This window comes from Microtus pennsylvanicus, chromosome 2, assembly GCF_037038515.1.
Source record: "Microtus pennsylvanicus isolate mMicPen1 chromosome 2, mMicPen1.hap1, whole genome shotgun sequence".
In the NCBI taxonomy this organism is placed as follows: domain Eukaryota; kingdom Metazoa; phylum Chordata; class Mammalia; order Rodentia; family Cricetidae; genus Microtus; species Microtus pennsylvanicus.
The window spans coordinates 91,879,974-91,897,342 of record NC_134580.1 but is presented as its reverse complement, the minus strand read 5'-3'; the positions used below and the strand labels follow the sequence as shown (position 1 = coordinate 91,897,342).

Below are 17,369 nucleotides of genomic sequence, written 5' to 3'. Positions count from 1 at the left end.
AAAATTCAATTTGTTTAAAGCAAAACGTCTTAGTATAAAATGAGAGAGACTGCAAGCATCAGAAGAAAGCCTCCTTGGTTGGTTCTAAGAGAAAAAGGGCCAACCTGACCTCCAGTGGTGAGTCTAGGGATTGCTTCCAAAATAAAAACAGTCCCTATCAAACAGAAAACCACATTTGTCAGTTAAGATTATTTACTCTGTACGTTAATAACAGATAAAAAAAATGTAAGCAAAATTGATGGATCAGTATCAACATATACACCAGCTTCCACAGACAGAATAAGAAATTCTCATCCATTTATGGAAATCAGAGACATATATATCAAATGACATTTTAGGAAACTTTTCTTCATAACAACCCATGATCCTGGAATTCAGGGAGGACTTGTACTGATGGTACGTGAAGGGGCACCGATAACTTAGTACAAATCTCCGTGCTACGGGGAACTAAGGAACATAGTCTTCATTCTACCTTGCCCCTCCCCCTGTCCATGGGCACAACATGACAACATGTGAATTGTAGGAAGCAAACGCTCAGGCTGAGGTTCCCTGAATGTAAGATGTGCCAGGAACTGCCTACTTCACAGCCTCCATCAGAACTGAACTCCAGGTCCACCCACGGGGTTCTAAGGAGCCTAAGGGTCTCGTTCTCAACATCGGCAGACCAGCAGATGCATAGGATTTAATTCCACTCAACTCATAACAGTTTATATTGTGCACTATGGAAAGATGGGTTAAACTAGTCCCTAAGGGATTCTCTTTCTTCCTTTATTGGCATCTTAGTTACTCTGATATGAACACTTGGGGGAATACCAGGAAAGTTTTACAAAATGTCATGTTTCACATTTGTGGCAGTTTTGTGTAATGTCCAAATGGCTCCCTTGACCTCACGGAAATTATGATTTAAATGAACCGTGTTGATTAAGACAAATATACAAATGAATAGGTCTCGGATTAACATTTTTGTGAGCTGAGCTGTATCAGCTCACGTGTAGTGTGCACTCAGTTTGTTCCAACAGCAAGGTGCAAACCATTAGAAGGGACCAAGGAAGAGGGCCAGGAATGGAAAAGCAAGAACGCCCACAAGTTTCTCTTCAGGGAGGCCACCATGAATGGTAATTCAGTTCTCTGGGGGACAAGGTACAACCTAAGTTAATTTTCCACTTGGCAGCTCTCCCTGGACCGTTTTTGCTTGTGGGAGTGACCATAAATGTGACTGCATTGTGCAATGAGCGGAGCCTGCCAGAGGCCAGTTCTCAGTGATGCTTCTCCTCACTTAGGAACGGAGCGGAGCGGAGCGCGTGATGAATGGAGCGAACCAAAAAAAAAAAAAAAAAAAAAAAAATGCTTCCCGTAAAGGGAAGGTCAAGTGCTGGCGGGTTCATTTCCTCGTATCCCACAACCCAAAGAATAGCAGCTCAGAGCAGACCAAACAGCCTGTCATTCCTTGGACGGTTCCAAACTGCGTAAAGTGCTGGCCCTACACGTGACTGCTAAACTATCCAGCTCCCTGCTGGCCCCGAAGGCAATGGCTTTTACTTTTACTCTTTCACCTTGAAAACGGAAGCAATCGAGATCCAAAGAAGTCTTTCTGCCCCACATTCACACTTCGTCCTGCCGCTGAGGAGAAAACGGGGCCTCCCAAAGATGTTTTCCCGACTGTTTTAGGCGCTGCTTCCTTCTGCGATTGGCGTACCTGATGAGACTCCGCTTAGGGTGTGGCTGGGACCCCATCACACGTCTCGCCACAGGCCACTGAGGGTGGTTCACGGGCTAACAAGAACAACATCTAGAAGGGGCTAAAAGGCTTTTGCTTCTTTTGAAGGGACAGGGTAGGTAGGGATTTAGAGGTTCTGAATTAGACAACCCCCTACTGGGATGTGATGGATATATATCAAACTTTTCTAAAGTTGGCATTCAAAGATTCTCCTAGGGATCATGTGGTCTGATTCTTCATTTGAGATGTTGGGAAGATAAGCCCAAAGTGTTTCTTCAAGTTCGTGATATTCACAGTGACTAATGGACCAGAATCCAGAAGTCTAATGTTCTTTGAATGAATGCTATATTGCTTAGTGGAATGAGGGATGCTTTCAAATCAGCCCTACCTTGCTGGATTCAACTCAGGGTCTTTCTTTACTAGTTTAGAACTTCTGACAAGTCACAACCTTTACAGGTTTTATGTTGGACACATGACAGGGACTTGACTAAAGTTGGGTACATTTATTTCCATGCATAAATTATAGGAAAGATTTGTACGTAACCTGTGGACCAAGAACTCTTTTAGGGTACTTAGAAAGCTTCAAATGTCAACCGGGTGCACCCTAGAGCAGTGGGTCTCAACTTTATACTGCTGCAACCCTTTAATATAGTTCCTCATGCTGTGGTGACCCCCCCAACCATAAAATTATTCCATTGCAGCTGCTACTTCATAACGGTAGTTCTGCTGCTGTTATGGATGACAATGTAAATATCTGGTATGCAGGATATCTCACCGCCCACAGGTTGAGAACTGCAGCCCTACAGTCTCCAGAGAAGGAAGTCTCAAATGAGGGAAAGAACAGATCGGAGTGGCCTGTGGGCAGGCCTGTTTGATTGCCAACTGAAAAGGGAGGGTATAACGCACAGTGGGTGGAACCGTTCCCTGAGTAATAAGGAAGCTATCTAGGCATGAGCTTAAGAGAGAGAAAATAAGAAGGTTCCTGGGTGATTTGTTTCTAGTTACTGATTGAGTTTCTGTTCTGACTTTTGTTGGACATGGACTTTGACCTAACAATGTAAGAAGAAGAAGAAAAAAAGAAAAAGAAAAAAAAAAGGTTTCCTTCTCAAAATTGCTTTTGGACAGAGCGGTTTATCACAGCAACAGAGATAGTTGGGTCAGCTCTGTATTAGACAGAGAGGAAAACAAAAATCATCTGCCCCCAAGATGCCTTGAGTGAGCAGACAAGAGGCCAGAGTCTTGCAGCAGAAATGTGAGAGAAATCCTCTAAAAAACTTGAGTGGAATTCAGAAAGCAACTTCTGCATGGAGAGAATAAATTATATGACAACACAACACGGAGATCAAAAGAGAAAGTTTCTCATGGGATTCAGATTTCTGTAGTCTTCTCCAACACGGCAAACCTGCACCAAACGAACAAGTAGCTATTCCTCAAACTGAACTGACTAGAAATCACAAACCTTTCTGGCAGAGTATTTCAGAGAGCTGCTGTTCTATAGAACCAGCTTCACGGCTTGTTAAAATGCATGTGAGCGTAACGAGAATATTGACACCAGTTAAGAGGTTTCTGAATGTGCAATGACCAAAAGTTAACTAAAACCAACTCTGTCAGCCCCGTTTGAAAAACATGCACACGCTCACTTCCCATTGCATAAGTCATCATGTCGCGTAATCCCCGTGAATGTTCCCAGAGGTAGTCAGCTCAGGGAAAACAATGACACGTTATGAACCATACTGTTTTTACTGCACCAGTAGCTTCCCACTCTTATAGAAGCCATGATTTAGTATAGGAAACAAATCTTTAATATTTTCCTCTCATCATTTCTTAGCACATGGTATGTAAAATTAGTTCTCTTTTGACTGGTCAGTGTTATAATGTCTAGCTTTAATGTTTAAGTTCCTGAATTAGGTTTCATAAAAAAAAAATCAAATGAGTTTGGGCTTGGGATTAGAACAGAACATCCAATGACTTCTGAAATGGTTCTAATTATACTTTTGTCATTTTGTGTTTATGCAATGTGGTGATCTCAGCATTGCTTATTACAATCAATAATCTAACTACCAATAAAACCTAAAAATTGAAGATGTTCTACATACTTCAGAATCAAATATTCAGCCAAAATTTAATTCTTTAAATTAAATTTAAATTTAATTTAAAAGTAAACATATTAATCTTATTTTATATATACCTAAATCCTCATGTATTCGCCTTAATTTTTTATTGTCAACTTGATACAACCTAGAGTCACCTGGAAAAAGGAAATTTCAACTGAAGAATTAGGTTGGTCTTTGGGCATGTCTAGGGAGCATTGTGTTGCTTGTTAATTGATATAGGAAGGTCTAGCCCACAGTGGGCAGCACCATCCCTAGGCAGGTGAGCCTGGACTTTATGAGAAAGAGTGAGGGAGAAAACAAGAAATCAACATTCCTCTACTGTTTCCACTTTAGCTCCAGCTTGAGTTCTTGTCCTGACTTCATTCTGTGATGGACTGTGACCTGAGAGTACAAGCTAAATAAGCGTGTCCTGGCCCTCAGCCCCTCCTGCCGACCCCACCCGGCCAAGTTGCTTTGGTCATGGATGTTATGGCAGCAACAGGAAAATAACTTAGAACAACAGGACTGCATGAAAATATTCTAGGATGAAATGAGGCCATGAGTACAGAAAGTGAAGAAGCTACAGTTCAGACCATCCTGGTATTGGGCTCTAGGGAATGGGAATGGACTGAAAGCATGGTTAAGGTACACTCCAAGAGTGAGTGAAATGTACCAAAGAAATACTCATAGCGACAACAACAAGAAAACCCAAAAAGCACTCTAAGCTCAATTTGTCTATTACTAAGAGACTGAACCCAAGGAAGATGGACAAGAGGCAGCTGTGCTATAGAACCAGCACCATCAGGGTGTGTCCTGCTCAACATCCCTTGAGCGGAGTGGTGATATTAGCTGCACCACTAACACGATCAATAACGTACAGTTGCTGAGACCGAGCAAACTAAGTCTCAGAGAAGTTACCTATTTCTTATGGTCATTGTGCAGGAAACTGATGCCAAAGAGAACCAAGTTCTCCTACACTACCAATCTAATGCAAACTAACACCTCTCCTGGTCCTTAAGCAGTGGTAAGACATAGATCAGCTATGAAAGAGTTTGCGACGGTGATTTTCAAATCCTAGCTCCTAAGCAACCTCAAAGAAATAACTATTGTACTAGAAGATAATGAGTTGTATCAATGGCCTGAAGAGGTCTGAACTGTTTCTACTCAGTGATTGTGAACTTGCTAAGCAATGCTTCCTTCAAACCCTACACAGAAGCTTCTCAGGCAAGAAGCTCTAAGGAAATCCCAAAGGGAATGTTCTGTCTCTCCCTAAAGAAAACCAAAATCATAAGATTATAAAAACTTGAACTAGACAAAAATGAGTATCATGAAGATGGGATATACTAAAAGAAACACATATTGAGGAGGGGGATATAAGAAAGTACTTTCCTATGATAAAATTGTAAATTATTTAAAATAATGACATTATGGAAAATATCTGATCTGTCACAGCTTCCTTCCCTGGTCATTTGAAATGTGAGTCAAATGTTTGCATTTGCACAGTAGTGAATAAGCACAAGGCAGCAATATCTGATTCATTCAAGACATCAATAAAAAACTTTATGTGTGTAAGAGTCCACATTTGAAAAGCTAGTCTGAGAACCAAACCTGGTTCTCATGCTACTCAATGACTGCCAGGAGCTAGCGAATGAGGCTAAAAGCTCAGTGCTCCTTCACCCATTGGCCTTCATGTGACCAGCTGCAAAGGCTGATCTCCCAACAGCGCATTCTACATAGTTTCCATTGCTGGAGGGAGAAGTGGCCAACTGATCCAAACCAGCACAGAAAGACAGGCTTAGGAAGTCCTGAAACACCTGACTTCTCCATGCCCTGTCGATGAAAAAGAAAGTGTAACTGAAGGCTGCTGGGGCATCATACATAAAGACATGAGCATCAAAGCACTGGTCTTCCTGGCCATTGCCTTCCATCAGTCCAGTGGAAGGATGTCATAGGTAGGGGTGATATTCAGAGAGAATCCACAAGTATAGCCATGCTGGGGTTTGGTCTGTATGTTACAAGTAGCATCTACTGGTTGCTACTGTTGCCAAACTATTCATCTCATTGTGTCTGCATTATCATTCAGAAACAGGGGCTAGTTAAAGCACACAGGAGTCAAGTAGGTGAACCACACAGGGCAGACAGTGATGGACAGAAAAGTACATGTGAAGTGGACACCAGCTACCATGTTGAGCAGTTTGAAGCTACATGGAACAACACGAATGCCAAATTTTCTAATGTATTTAAACAAAATTCTAGAACTCTATTTCCTACACACAAACCACTACATTTAAAACATGTATTCCTATTTCAAATCTTTAAAGTACTATATTTGAAACAAAATGCTTCTTGGGGGCAGACCACAGACCACTGTCTGTCTGCCTGGGACTACAGCTTGTTTCAAGAAATATTTAACTATAGAAACTGGGCCTGATGCCCACATAGCAGTAGAATGCCACAGGGTTTCTGCAACTTGGCATAAATAATGTATTTGGGACATAAAAAATATTAACTTCACCAATAGCATCAAAAGAACAGATGATGATTTAAAAAATTAACTCCAAAATCTCTAAAGTATAATTATGGAAATTTCTTAATATCTAGTAATGATAATCATATCCTAATCTAACTCATATCTTAAACAGGAATTAGTGTAATGGTCTGTCCTGTCCCTTTAAGAGATAAAGGATGCCCACTCCATCTCACCATCCACCTCCGAGAGAGGCAGATCTCCCTTCTGTTTCCAGTCTGAGCTCCTTCCTTTTCAATCTCCTCGACTTCTCTCCTCTCCCCCCTCTGTTTCTTTCCCCTTCTCCTTTCCCTCTCTTTCCCCTTCCCTTCCATAACCACTAAATAAATATCTAACCTCACTCTGCATGGTGTGCATTGGTCTCTCAGCCATCATACGGCTCCCTGCCTAGGATTTGCTGGCACTCATGCTCATGGCCAATGGCCACTAGGGGGCTCCCTGCCTGGGACTGGCTGCCTTTGTGGCCCGCCATGGTCTTGGGACCCACTGTTCACTGCAGCCACTTGGGGAACAGCACCATTTTATTTAAACCATAACATTGGTGCCATGACGCAGAAGTAGAAGGAAGATCCTAAAAGCAAAAGATCAGCTTGCCTTGGTGGACAGTGGAGAGAGTGGGCGGGGCTTACTCTTAAAGGACAGGACAGACCATTACATTCAGCTTCCTGGACATGTCTTCCCTGTCATTTGATCTTTGCTTTCCCATCTCTAGTTGTTACTTTGGATGTCCAGTGTTTCCTCAAAGCCCATATGTTATAAGGTTGGTCCCCAGCCTATAGGAAAAAGGTATCTGACAGGACCTTCAGGAAGAAGAACCTAGTGGGAGAAAGTGAGGACACTAGGGACTATGCCTTTAAAAAAAAACAGTAGGATCCTGGGCTCTTCCTGTCTCTCTGTTTCACACACTCAGTGAAGTTAACAGGCCTTTTCTGCCATGCACACCCACCCCAAGTCAAAGGGAACAGGGGCAAATGGCCATGGACTGAAACCATGAGGCAAAATAAACCTTTCTCTGCTTTGGCTCTATTATGTTGAGTGTTTGCTATAGCGTTGGCATGCTGACTAACATACCAAGCCTTTCTTCATTTGAGAGGTAGGATCAAAGGATTTTCTCAGCATAATATACTTGTAATATGCTTATCTCGGTGCCCACTTGAGTAATAACTCAAAAGCTAAGCATTTCCCTCTAGTGTGAGTATTATTTAGTTGGCTCCTCACAGTGCTGATTTATAGGTGGGGAAACTAATGACTCTGACAACTTCACTGTTAATAAACCTGTCTGTGGAATCACTTCTGTACCTACTTGTCTCTTAATCATGTTTTAAATATCCACCGTCAACTTCAAATCCTCTTGGACAGCTCAGAACCCTTTTCATTCCCCCTCACAGAAAAGGAAGTGAAGTCATTTCACACCCAAGGAAATGACAGCCTCCATCTGTCCTTTGACCCTGGAGTGAGATGCACTTTTCTACTTTGTTTCATTGTTAAATTAACTTATTCCCTCTACCAAACCATGTGTATCAGTGTGAATGGATGTGACATTAATGTGTACACTGGCTACTTATGTATTTGGCTATTTGCAATGACTTCTTATATAATCAAAAATAGTGTCTCACCTTCTCTTTTGAATGACTTGCTTTCTTCACATTTATTTATTTATGTACTGTTTCATGTGAGTGTGGGTGTGGGTGGGTGGTTGGCTGTACACACGAGCATACACACATGTACTCATGCTATAGCATGCATGTGAAGATCAGAGGACAAGATATATGAGTCACTTTTCTCTTTTTACCATGTGGGCCCCGGGGATTGAACCAGGTGGCTACTTGGTGGCCCCTCAGCTACCTTACTAACCCTTCAACTGTATTTGAAAACATACTACAGAAAACTGAAAGGAGGAACTTATGCGAATCTAATAAGCAGTTAATAAACAAAATATACAAGGAATGCAGATGACATCATACAGGAAAACAAGCTGATTTTAAAAGGAGCAAGGAAGGAGTAGCGATTTCCGAAAAGTATACATAAAATGGCCATCAAGTATATGGAAATTTGTTCAGCATCACTATCATGGAAACGCAAATTAAAATGGGATATTGCTTCCCACTTGTCCTAATGGCTACTACCAAAACAGATGAGAATAACAAGTACTGGCAAGGGCATGGTGACCAGAGAGCCATTAATTCCTTCCATGGGAATGTAAACTAGTAGAGTTATTAAAAACTGAACCACCCTATGAAGGAATAGCTCCATTACTATGTATGTTCCAAAAGGAAGCTATAGCTGCGTCCTATGCTAGCTACAACATGGATCACAAAAGACAATATAGAATCAATCTGGGTGTGTGTAAAAGGATGAAAGGATAAAAAATGTGGAGTATGTATCTATACGATGGAATATTATTCAGCCTTAAAAAAGGAAATCATGTCATTTTTAGTAATATAGATGGACCTGAAAGATGCTAAAGAACATAAACTGGGCACAGATATATAAATACTATGTGATCTCCTTATATGTTTGATTTAAGAAAGTTGAATTCACAAAAACAAAATTATGGCTTCAAGGGTGGGGGATGATAGGTAGGGAAATAATTAAGGAGAGGTTGATCAAAGGACACAAAATTTCAGTAAGATAGGAGAAGGGAATTGAAGTGATTCGTTGCAGTGGCCATGCTAGTAGCAAGTATTACATACCTAAACACACTGCTAATGGCCTAGAGTCTACTTACTAAAACTCAGTTAAGTATACGGCATAATGCTTTTATTAATGAGTCCCAGTCTGCTACAAAGTATGATATTCTAACACATGTTGCACACCATAAATCATATCCAACTCCTATTTGTCAACAAAAATAAAATGAAGAGGAAGACTATCTGATCGATAAATTCATTGAAGTAGCATATTTATAATTAAACTCAGCCACTCCAGAATGCATACTGTCTCCAAACAAGCCATGTGCTATAAATTAGAATCTCTATTTGTCAACAAAATTTAAAAGGCAGCATATTTTAGCCACAAACTGATTAAAGTGGCAAATAATGAGTTCATGTTGAGGGAACAGGAGTTTCATTTTTAAAAGGCCACTATTCTTGACAATACATGTGGCTTACCCCACCCACTCCTAACCTAGACTCAAGATATGATTCACCATCCAGCGGCTTTAAACTAAGACTCTAAACTTCCTGCCATATGCCCTGTAAGCCAACACCACATCTAGAGACTGACAATGATGCTATAGCAAACAGAGGAGGACCCACTGGCACCTTCCTGCATGCCCTGAGGACACAGAATGACTCAGCACACCCTTCCTCTGCATGAAATCATACCCCAGGGAGGAGCTAAGAGGCACACAGAGGGCTGAGTGGAACAGAAATGAATTACAGGGTGTATAGCACCATCTGGTTTTTTTTTTTAAATACTTGCCCTGAACAGTAAAAATATCAATACTCTTGTCTTTCCTGATTTAAAAACACAGAATCACTCTTCCGGCCAAAGCCCAAGACATTTATGGTGATTTTTTTCCAATGTTAGAAAACAGGGTTTATTAAGTACTGTATCCAAGGCTTTCATCCCAGAATAAGGTTGGTGCCCACTGGCAGCTGGGAGCTGCAGGAGAAACCTAGTTAGATGCTCCCCACTAAGAAAAACGTTTACTTCACTTAATGCCCACTGGCAGCTGCAGCTGCTATCAAGTTAAATACTCCCCGCACGAGAGGAATACTTACTTCAGCACATGAGAAAAATAACCATCAGAAGGCCAGATGAGTAGAATCAAAGAAATATACCTGCAGGTTTTCGATTTCTTCTTTGTGCTCCCTCTTCAGATGTAAGATAGCAGCCTGGTATTCTGGAAGATCACAAGAGAAGCCAGTTACAAAGGAGTACGAAATGAGTCAGAAACTTCAAGGGCGCATCACCTGAATCCCTGCTGGCAGCCACCCTCCCAACAGCCAAAGAAAAGATGTCCCATCACGTGTGGACAGGAAGGAGAGCTGTGAGACCTCGTGTCCAGATGGCCAGGATTGGGGTGAAAGGGGATTCCTTCCTTTCAATACAGCCTGGATCATGGAGAGTGCCAAATTAAGCAGCCAGGGTAGGGTTAAAAAGAGAAGAGGCATGTGAATGAGTGCCAGAGAAAGAACGGTCAGGTGTTTGTCTTCAAGGAGCTGAGAGTTCGTGCCCCCAAGAGAACAACACAGATGTGCTGAGGGAGGTTATAAAAAGAGACTTTCTATCTGAGATCACAGAACTCTATTTTTAACTCTGTTTAAAAAAGAAAAGAGAGAAAGAGAGAAGAAAAAGACACGAATGAATAAAGGCTGTTTGTAGTCTCTTAATCAACCAAGAAGCCAAGACTGTCAATTGAAGGAGCAATTCTTTGGAGAACTGAGGCCGAAAGAGGGACAAAAATTAATTAATACTTCGCTTTATCTGAATATAATGACATGTCTCCCAGAAATATGACCCAGCGTACATGGGAGCTGCAGCCAGATATTAAAGCTACCATCCCACTAGCTGAGCTAGAAGTGCAGCAGACAGCTCTACTTTCAGAAGAACAGCTAAGGGGCACAGAACCACAGAACTACAGTTCATGCTGGAGAGATCTACAGAGCCAAATGCTGTGGCCACAGACTTCTGTGGGACACACTAGCTCTTTACAAATGTGTTCGCTGTCGCAAGTCTGTACTGCAAGAGACAGACTATTCCTCTAAGCTGGGGTTCCAAGTCAAAAGCGGGTGAGGAAAATCTGTAGTAAGCCCCACCTGGAGAAGAGCTCAGCTGTTAAGGGCTATGAGTAACCACACTGCATCCCTGTGGGGACTCTGCTCCAATGGCAATTCTGTGGGTTCTCTATCTATACCACACCAAAGAGCACACCACTTGTTGCTATCCCCAACAAGCACTGCTATAATCAGGACCGCCACCATCTTTCCAGTACCCTACACCTCCTTCCCAGAGGGTGTCTTGTTCCTCTCTTACCAGCGTAAACACTGAGTCTTCTCACAACAGTATGAACGCTCTACTAAAGACATGGACCAGAGTTTATGCCATCCCTGGCTTTCCATGGAACTTGGAATGAAGACCTGTAAAGGCTGGGGAGGTGGCTCCATGGCTAAAGTGCTTTCTGCACAAGCATGGAAGTTGAGTTCAGACAACCAACACTGAAAATAAAAGCCAGATACGGCAGATGCATCTGCAGCCGAAGAGCTGGGCCAGAGGAAGGAGACAGGTAGAGGTCAGGGGCTCGCTAGCCAGACAGCCTGGCTGAAATAGAAAAGTCTAGGTTCAATGACATGCCCTATCCCCCAAAATGTGATTGAGATTAATTGAAGAAATACCAGATATCAAACTCTTGTGCCTCCATCCCTACCACACAAGTATGGGCAAGCGCACCTATACACATTGGCACACAGGTACAAACACACACACACACACACACACAGAGAGAGAGAGAGAGAGAGAGAGAGAGAGAGAGAGAGAGACATTCACACACAGAGAGAACACATAGAAAGACACACATATATACACATTCTCTCTCTCTCTCTCTCACACACACACACACACACATACACACACACACACACACACATATCAAGGACTTCAGCCCACAGGCTTCGTTCTCATGATCTGTTTCCTGTCACCTCATATTACTCCTTCTACTCGCCCATTATATTCCAGGCACACACAATGGCTTTGTATCATCTCTTAAATTTGTCAAATGCTTTTCTAATGGACTTTGATGTAGGGTTCCAACCTACATGACAATAAATATGAGCTCCGGTCATCCCAATCTTCTATGAAGGAGTCAAAAGAAATCAGTTAATTCAACCTTCTTGAGAAGGTGTAATGCCTCTTGGGAAAGCATCTACCTTCCCCCGAACATCTTGTAAACTTATTCGTTTCCTATAAAATGTATCAGTAAGGGCGTGGCATATAGAGTTATGATTAACTTACTAACACACTGACAAAAGAGGCCACTGCAAAACTAATATCCAGCAAAGCCTCGTCTGTCTCCTCCTTAAGCAAATGTTTTGGCTAAGCATTTTCCTACCATCGTTACAGGAGGGAGGAAAGCACACCCTTATGCCAGTAAGAGTAATAAAAGGAAGCCCAGCCTTTACTAATAAGATATTAATTTGAAGACTTCATAAGCCAAGAGGACAGTATATACAGGATCCTCATGGGGCTGGCAAGATGGCTCAGTGAATATAGGTGCTTGTCAACAAGGCTGACAATCTGAACTTGTTCCCCAGAGCCTACATAGTGAAAGGAAGGGTGTCTTCTGACCTCCACATATGCACTGAGGCATGCCCACTCACACAGGTACTACATTTGTTGGTCTAGACTCTAACTCCCAGCCAGGCAAGCACTGACCCCTCCCACAGGGGTCATGTGGGTTTGGGTTTGCTTGTGCGCTCCCTCTGTCTTTTCCCTGCCATGCTCCTGGCCACCTGGGAGTGTGCTGTCTATTAAATATGTGCATTTGATTTGGCTTAATCTGGTTTGACTGGAGTTCTCTGCACCGGGTGGAGAGGCTTTTCTTAACAGATGGAAGTTAAAATGGCGGCTAGCACACTTGGTTGCCCCAACTCTCAGCTCTCCCCTCTCCCATGTCTCCCCATGCCCGCAGGAAGTAGCCAGACTTGAGCCAACGCCCATTTATCCAAAGAGAGCCTAAAATGTTGGTCATAAATATCACCTCAGCTCCTTGTCAACACCCAAAGAGTCTGGAATGATGGTCTGAACTCCAACTTCCAGCCTGCTAAACGCTGACCCCTCCCACAGGGTATTTAGGGTCACTCCAGAACAAGAACACATGGTTTTGGGTTTGCGTGTATGCTCCCTCTGTCTTTCCCCTCCCAGCCACCCAGGAGTGTGCCGTCCATTAAACTCGGGCATTTGATTTGGCTTAATCTGGTTTAATTGGAATTCTTTGCGCCAGTGAAGAGGCTTTTCTTTAAAATATTAAATATAATAAAAAAAAGGTTAAGTAAAGGTTCCCAGATAGCCCTGAATCAAAGCTGGGCTGGTTTCCCACGTGCATTATGGGAAGCAACGCTTTGTGCTGCAGTTTTTGATTTGAAAACATCTTAGAGGGGCTTGGGGAATAGTCTTAGGGGGGACAGTGAGGCAGAGATGTCAAGTACAAGACCAAGGACATTGGCATTAGTTAAGTAGAGAACCTAACCCTGTATTTCTTTCACATGGGACAGATGAACAGATTTTGAATCTCAGGACTTGAAAGTGGCAAAGTGGCAAGTCCCTCTGCAGTCACCAGACCCTCAATGAAAGCTAAGACATTAATAAAAATATTTTATATTTTGCACCAAAAGAAGAAGCCCAAGATACTCTTTTTTCTTTTTTTTCTTTAAGAACATCTTATATGAAAGACAGAAAACACAAAATCTCCTTGATGGCATAATTCAAAATTCTCGGAAAAACATATATGAGAACTTCCTTCCACAAAAGCTCCAAGCACTTAACAGAACTCGTGACTTCACTTGGTGGTTTCCTGACCTGTTCGCAGTAACAAGACATCTTTTTTACAAAGCATCTGGATTGTGTCTCTAACTTGCCAAGGGCAGAATCAGAAAACACTTGATTAACACTGAAGGCACAGGTCCACCAAGGCTGTGGTCTACAGCTGACCCCACGCGTTTACTGAGTAGATATGAGTCAAGTCTCATTCTTTGAGAGTGTTGGCTTCTGGAACAGATCTGAGCACACACTGCAGACTTCCAAGAAGACCCTATCATATCAAAGCCCATGTGGCAGAGGAGAAACTGAGATGTTCAGGTTGAACAACTTCCCCAAAGTCACAAGCAATAAATGCCAATGACAACTTTCAGTTCCAGAGAACTGATATCATTAACCCAGGGACTGTTTACTTGCTATAACTCTTGTCCCTTTGGTTGGATAAACATGGAGGACATACAAAACTCAGAATCTTTAAGGTTGCTAGCTTTGTCCAAACACTAGACACACGCAAAGAGCTGAAATTTTTCCTTAAGTTGTTAAGAGAGATATTATGCCAGGACTACTCAGTGATCAAGAGCACTAGCTGCTCTTTGAGAGAACCCAGGTTAGATTCTCAGCACCCATATGGTGGTTTGCAACCATCTGTAACTCCAGTTCCAGAGAATCCCATGCCCTAATCAGGCCTACATGTAGTACAAATATACACACAGGAGGGAAAAAAATCCATATACACAACAAAATTTTAAAAGTTTAAAAATTAATAAATTAATTTAAAGGATATCTTATCTATTTTTAATCCCAAGGTTTGAAGAAAAGGGGGGTCCAAGTGAACAGTGTAATGTCTAATGTCTAATAATATCAAGGATTGAGGTAAGGTTCTGTCCATTTTCTCCAGCTACAGTTTGTTGTTAAACCTGATTTTCTTACCTCACACACTGCCTTAGTTAGGGTTTCTATTACTATGATGAAACACCATGACCAAAAAGCAGGTTGGAGAAGAACTTTATTTGTCTTCCACTTCCATCACTGGAGGAAGTCGGAGCAGGAACTCAAGCAGAGGTGGATCCTAGAGGCAGGAGCTGATGCAGATGCCATGGATGGGAGCCCTTTACTGGCTTGCTTTCTCTGGCTTGCTCAGCCTACCTTCTCATAGAACCCAAGAACACCAGCCCAGGGATGGCCCCATCCACCAGGGGCTGGGACCTTCCCCCCTTGATCACTAATGAGAAAATGCCTTACAGCTGGATCTCATGGAGGCATTGCCTCAGTAGAGGGTCCTTCCCCTCTGATGATTGTAGTTTGTGTCAAGTTGACACACAAAACCAGCCACTACACACACACACATACACACAGATCTTATGCTTCTCTCACCCTCCCCTTTTCTCTCCCCCTCCCATCCCACACCCCCCCCCCCACGACATTAAGAAATAAGAAAATTTCTGATGACCTCACTATTGAAAGTCACCGCTGCATTTCTGTTTGGGGATTCTGGCTCACCCTACTTATCCTCCTGTTGGCCTTTCTCACTGTCTCTAGTTTTTACATTTTAAAATCATCCTTCAGTCTTCAAGGACCAGGATCCTTCCTCCGAGTTTTACTTGAATATTCAGTTGGTGCTTCCGAAGCTGAGCATGTACCACCCACACTATTGAGATGTGCACAGCCTTCTTCCCATGACATATCTGCTAACTGACTTGGAAACTGGACGATGCTACAGAAAGCGACTAAGAATTATGATAAAGAGGAAACGTCTGGGAGCCGCTGCTTTAAGATAAGGTTCATTTATCTTAAGGGAAAAAATAGATTAAGAAATAAGTGAAAATAATAGTAAATATATTATAAATATGTGTCAAAGATAAAGAAATTGAAAACATAAGGAATGGGAGGATATGCTAGTTAATCCTCACAGAAGAACACAAATTCAAATTTACCCAACCATGAGTGGAGGCAGAAATATTCTCCAGTGATCTCAAAAGCAGTCATATGAAGCAAACACAAGTCATTTACTCCAAAACCCAAAAATAAAATAAAATTTGAGCTCTTATATTTAGCATACTTAGGCAGACAAAGAATGCAGCCAGGTCTCAGCCAGCCCGTCCTAACTATGACACCTGGGAAAGAAACAGGTACCTTTGTACCTGCCAGAAACAGTGGGAGAGGAATCAGAAGTCAAGGGAGCCAGTGTGGGGGGGGGGTGCAGTGCTGGGGGTGTGGGTAGGGGGTAGGGGGCTGCTACCAGGATATTGAAGGTATGATGCAGGTTCTGCTTGATGGATGGATGGACTTTTTATTATTAATTTATTTTCTGCTTAATTATTTATTTTACAGAGGCTGCAGTATATATGGCTGACCGGGAACTTGCCATGTAGACTAGGCTAGACTTGAACTCACACATATCCATTTGCCTCTGCCTCTTTAGTACTCAGATTAAAGGCATACAGCACTATGCCCTGTAAGGTGTTTGTTTGAAGTGCTTGAGAGCGTGTGTGTGTGTGTGTGTGTGTGTGTGTGCGCAGGCACACACGCGTGTGTGCATGTGTGTGTGTGTATGTGTGTGTGCATGTGTGCGCGTGCATGTGTGCATGTGTGTGTGTGTGGTAAGTTCAGTGTCCATGGATGCTAGAAGAGGATTCCAATCCCCTGGAGCTGGAGTTTTGAGAGGTTGTAAACAACCCAAATGTGGTGCTAGGAGCTGAACTCAAATCCTCTGAGAGAGCTGTAGGTACCCTAATACTCTTAACTGTTGAGCCATCTCTCCAGTCCCCTGCTTGACACTTTTGATGTTGGGCTGCTGACAATTTTGAAGTTTCCTTCTTTCCCATCTTCCCATATAAGAGCCAATGAGCAAGAAAGTCTTTTAATCTGGCAAGAGTCAGACCACACAAATTATTGCCCATCAGCGGGAACCTTTACCCCAGTCATGCCTCCAAATACTAGGACATCCTAAGCCAATCCCTTCTTATGCTTTTCCTCAAATCATTTTCAAGTCAGCCTTGGAAACTTAACTTGTTTGCCCTGGAAGTCTCAGGATGTACACACACACACACACACACAACCTTCTCAGGCATTCTTGTGTGTGTGCAGTAGGCACAAGGTCTCAGATCTAAATCATGTTAGGGGTTGAAGGTGCTCAGTGTCCCTTCAAAGAGAATGAGGCTGTAGAGAGGTTAAGTGAATAATGGGCCAATTGGTTATAATTTTGTGTGTGTACAAAAAGGATGTTAATTTCTGTGTCTAAACAACACAGCACTGGACAACAGATGGGAGAAACACAATAATTCAAAAATTATAATTGACAGTATCTAACCTTGCCCAAGAACATTTGTGGATTTCTTCCGACAGAAACATAAGAATTACCAAAACTAGAGGGTGAAGAGAAGTCTCAGCTCTCCAGGCTTAGGGAACCTCATTTATATATTAAAATACTATTTCCCCCAGAGTGATGATATAAGGGGGAGGGGCCTTTGAGTGGGAATTGGGTCATGTGAACAAAACCACCATGAATGGAATTTGTGTCTTTATACAAGAGTCTCCCGCACACAGCTCATCCCTT

The 17,369-nt window shown here is 42.4% G+C and overlaps 1 protein-coding gene across 4 annotated transcripts in view; it reads right to left on the bottom strand.

Annotated features, from left to right (window-relative positions):
* Fmn1 (formin 1) overlaps nt 1-17,369 on the bottom strand; it is a 369,449-nt gene that overhangs the window by 203,451 nt on the left and 148,629 nt on the right. For all 4 annotated transcript variants that reach the window (XM_075961724.1, XM_075961725.1, XM_075961726.1 and 1 more), the window contains one exon: nt 10,123-10,184. In XM_075961724.1, the coding sequence (XP_075817839.1) occupies nt 10,123-10,184 (62 nt within the window). The remainder of the gene's footprint in view (nt 1-10,122; nt 10,185-17,369) is intronic.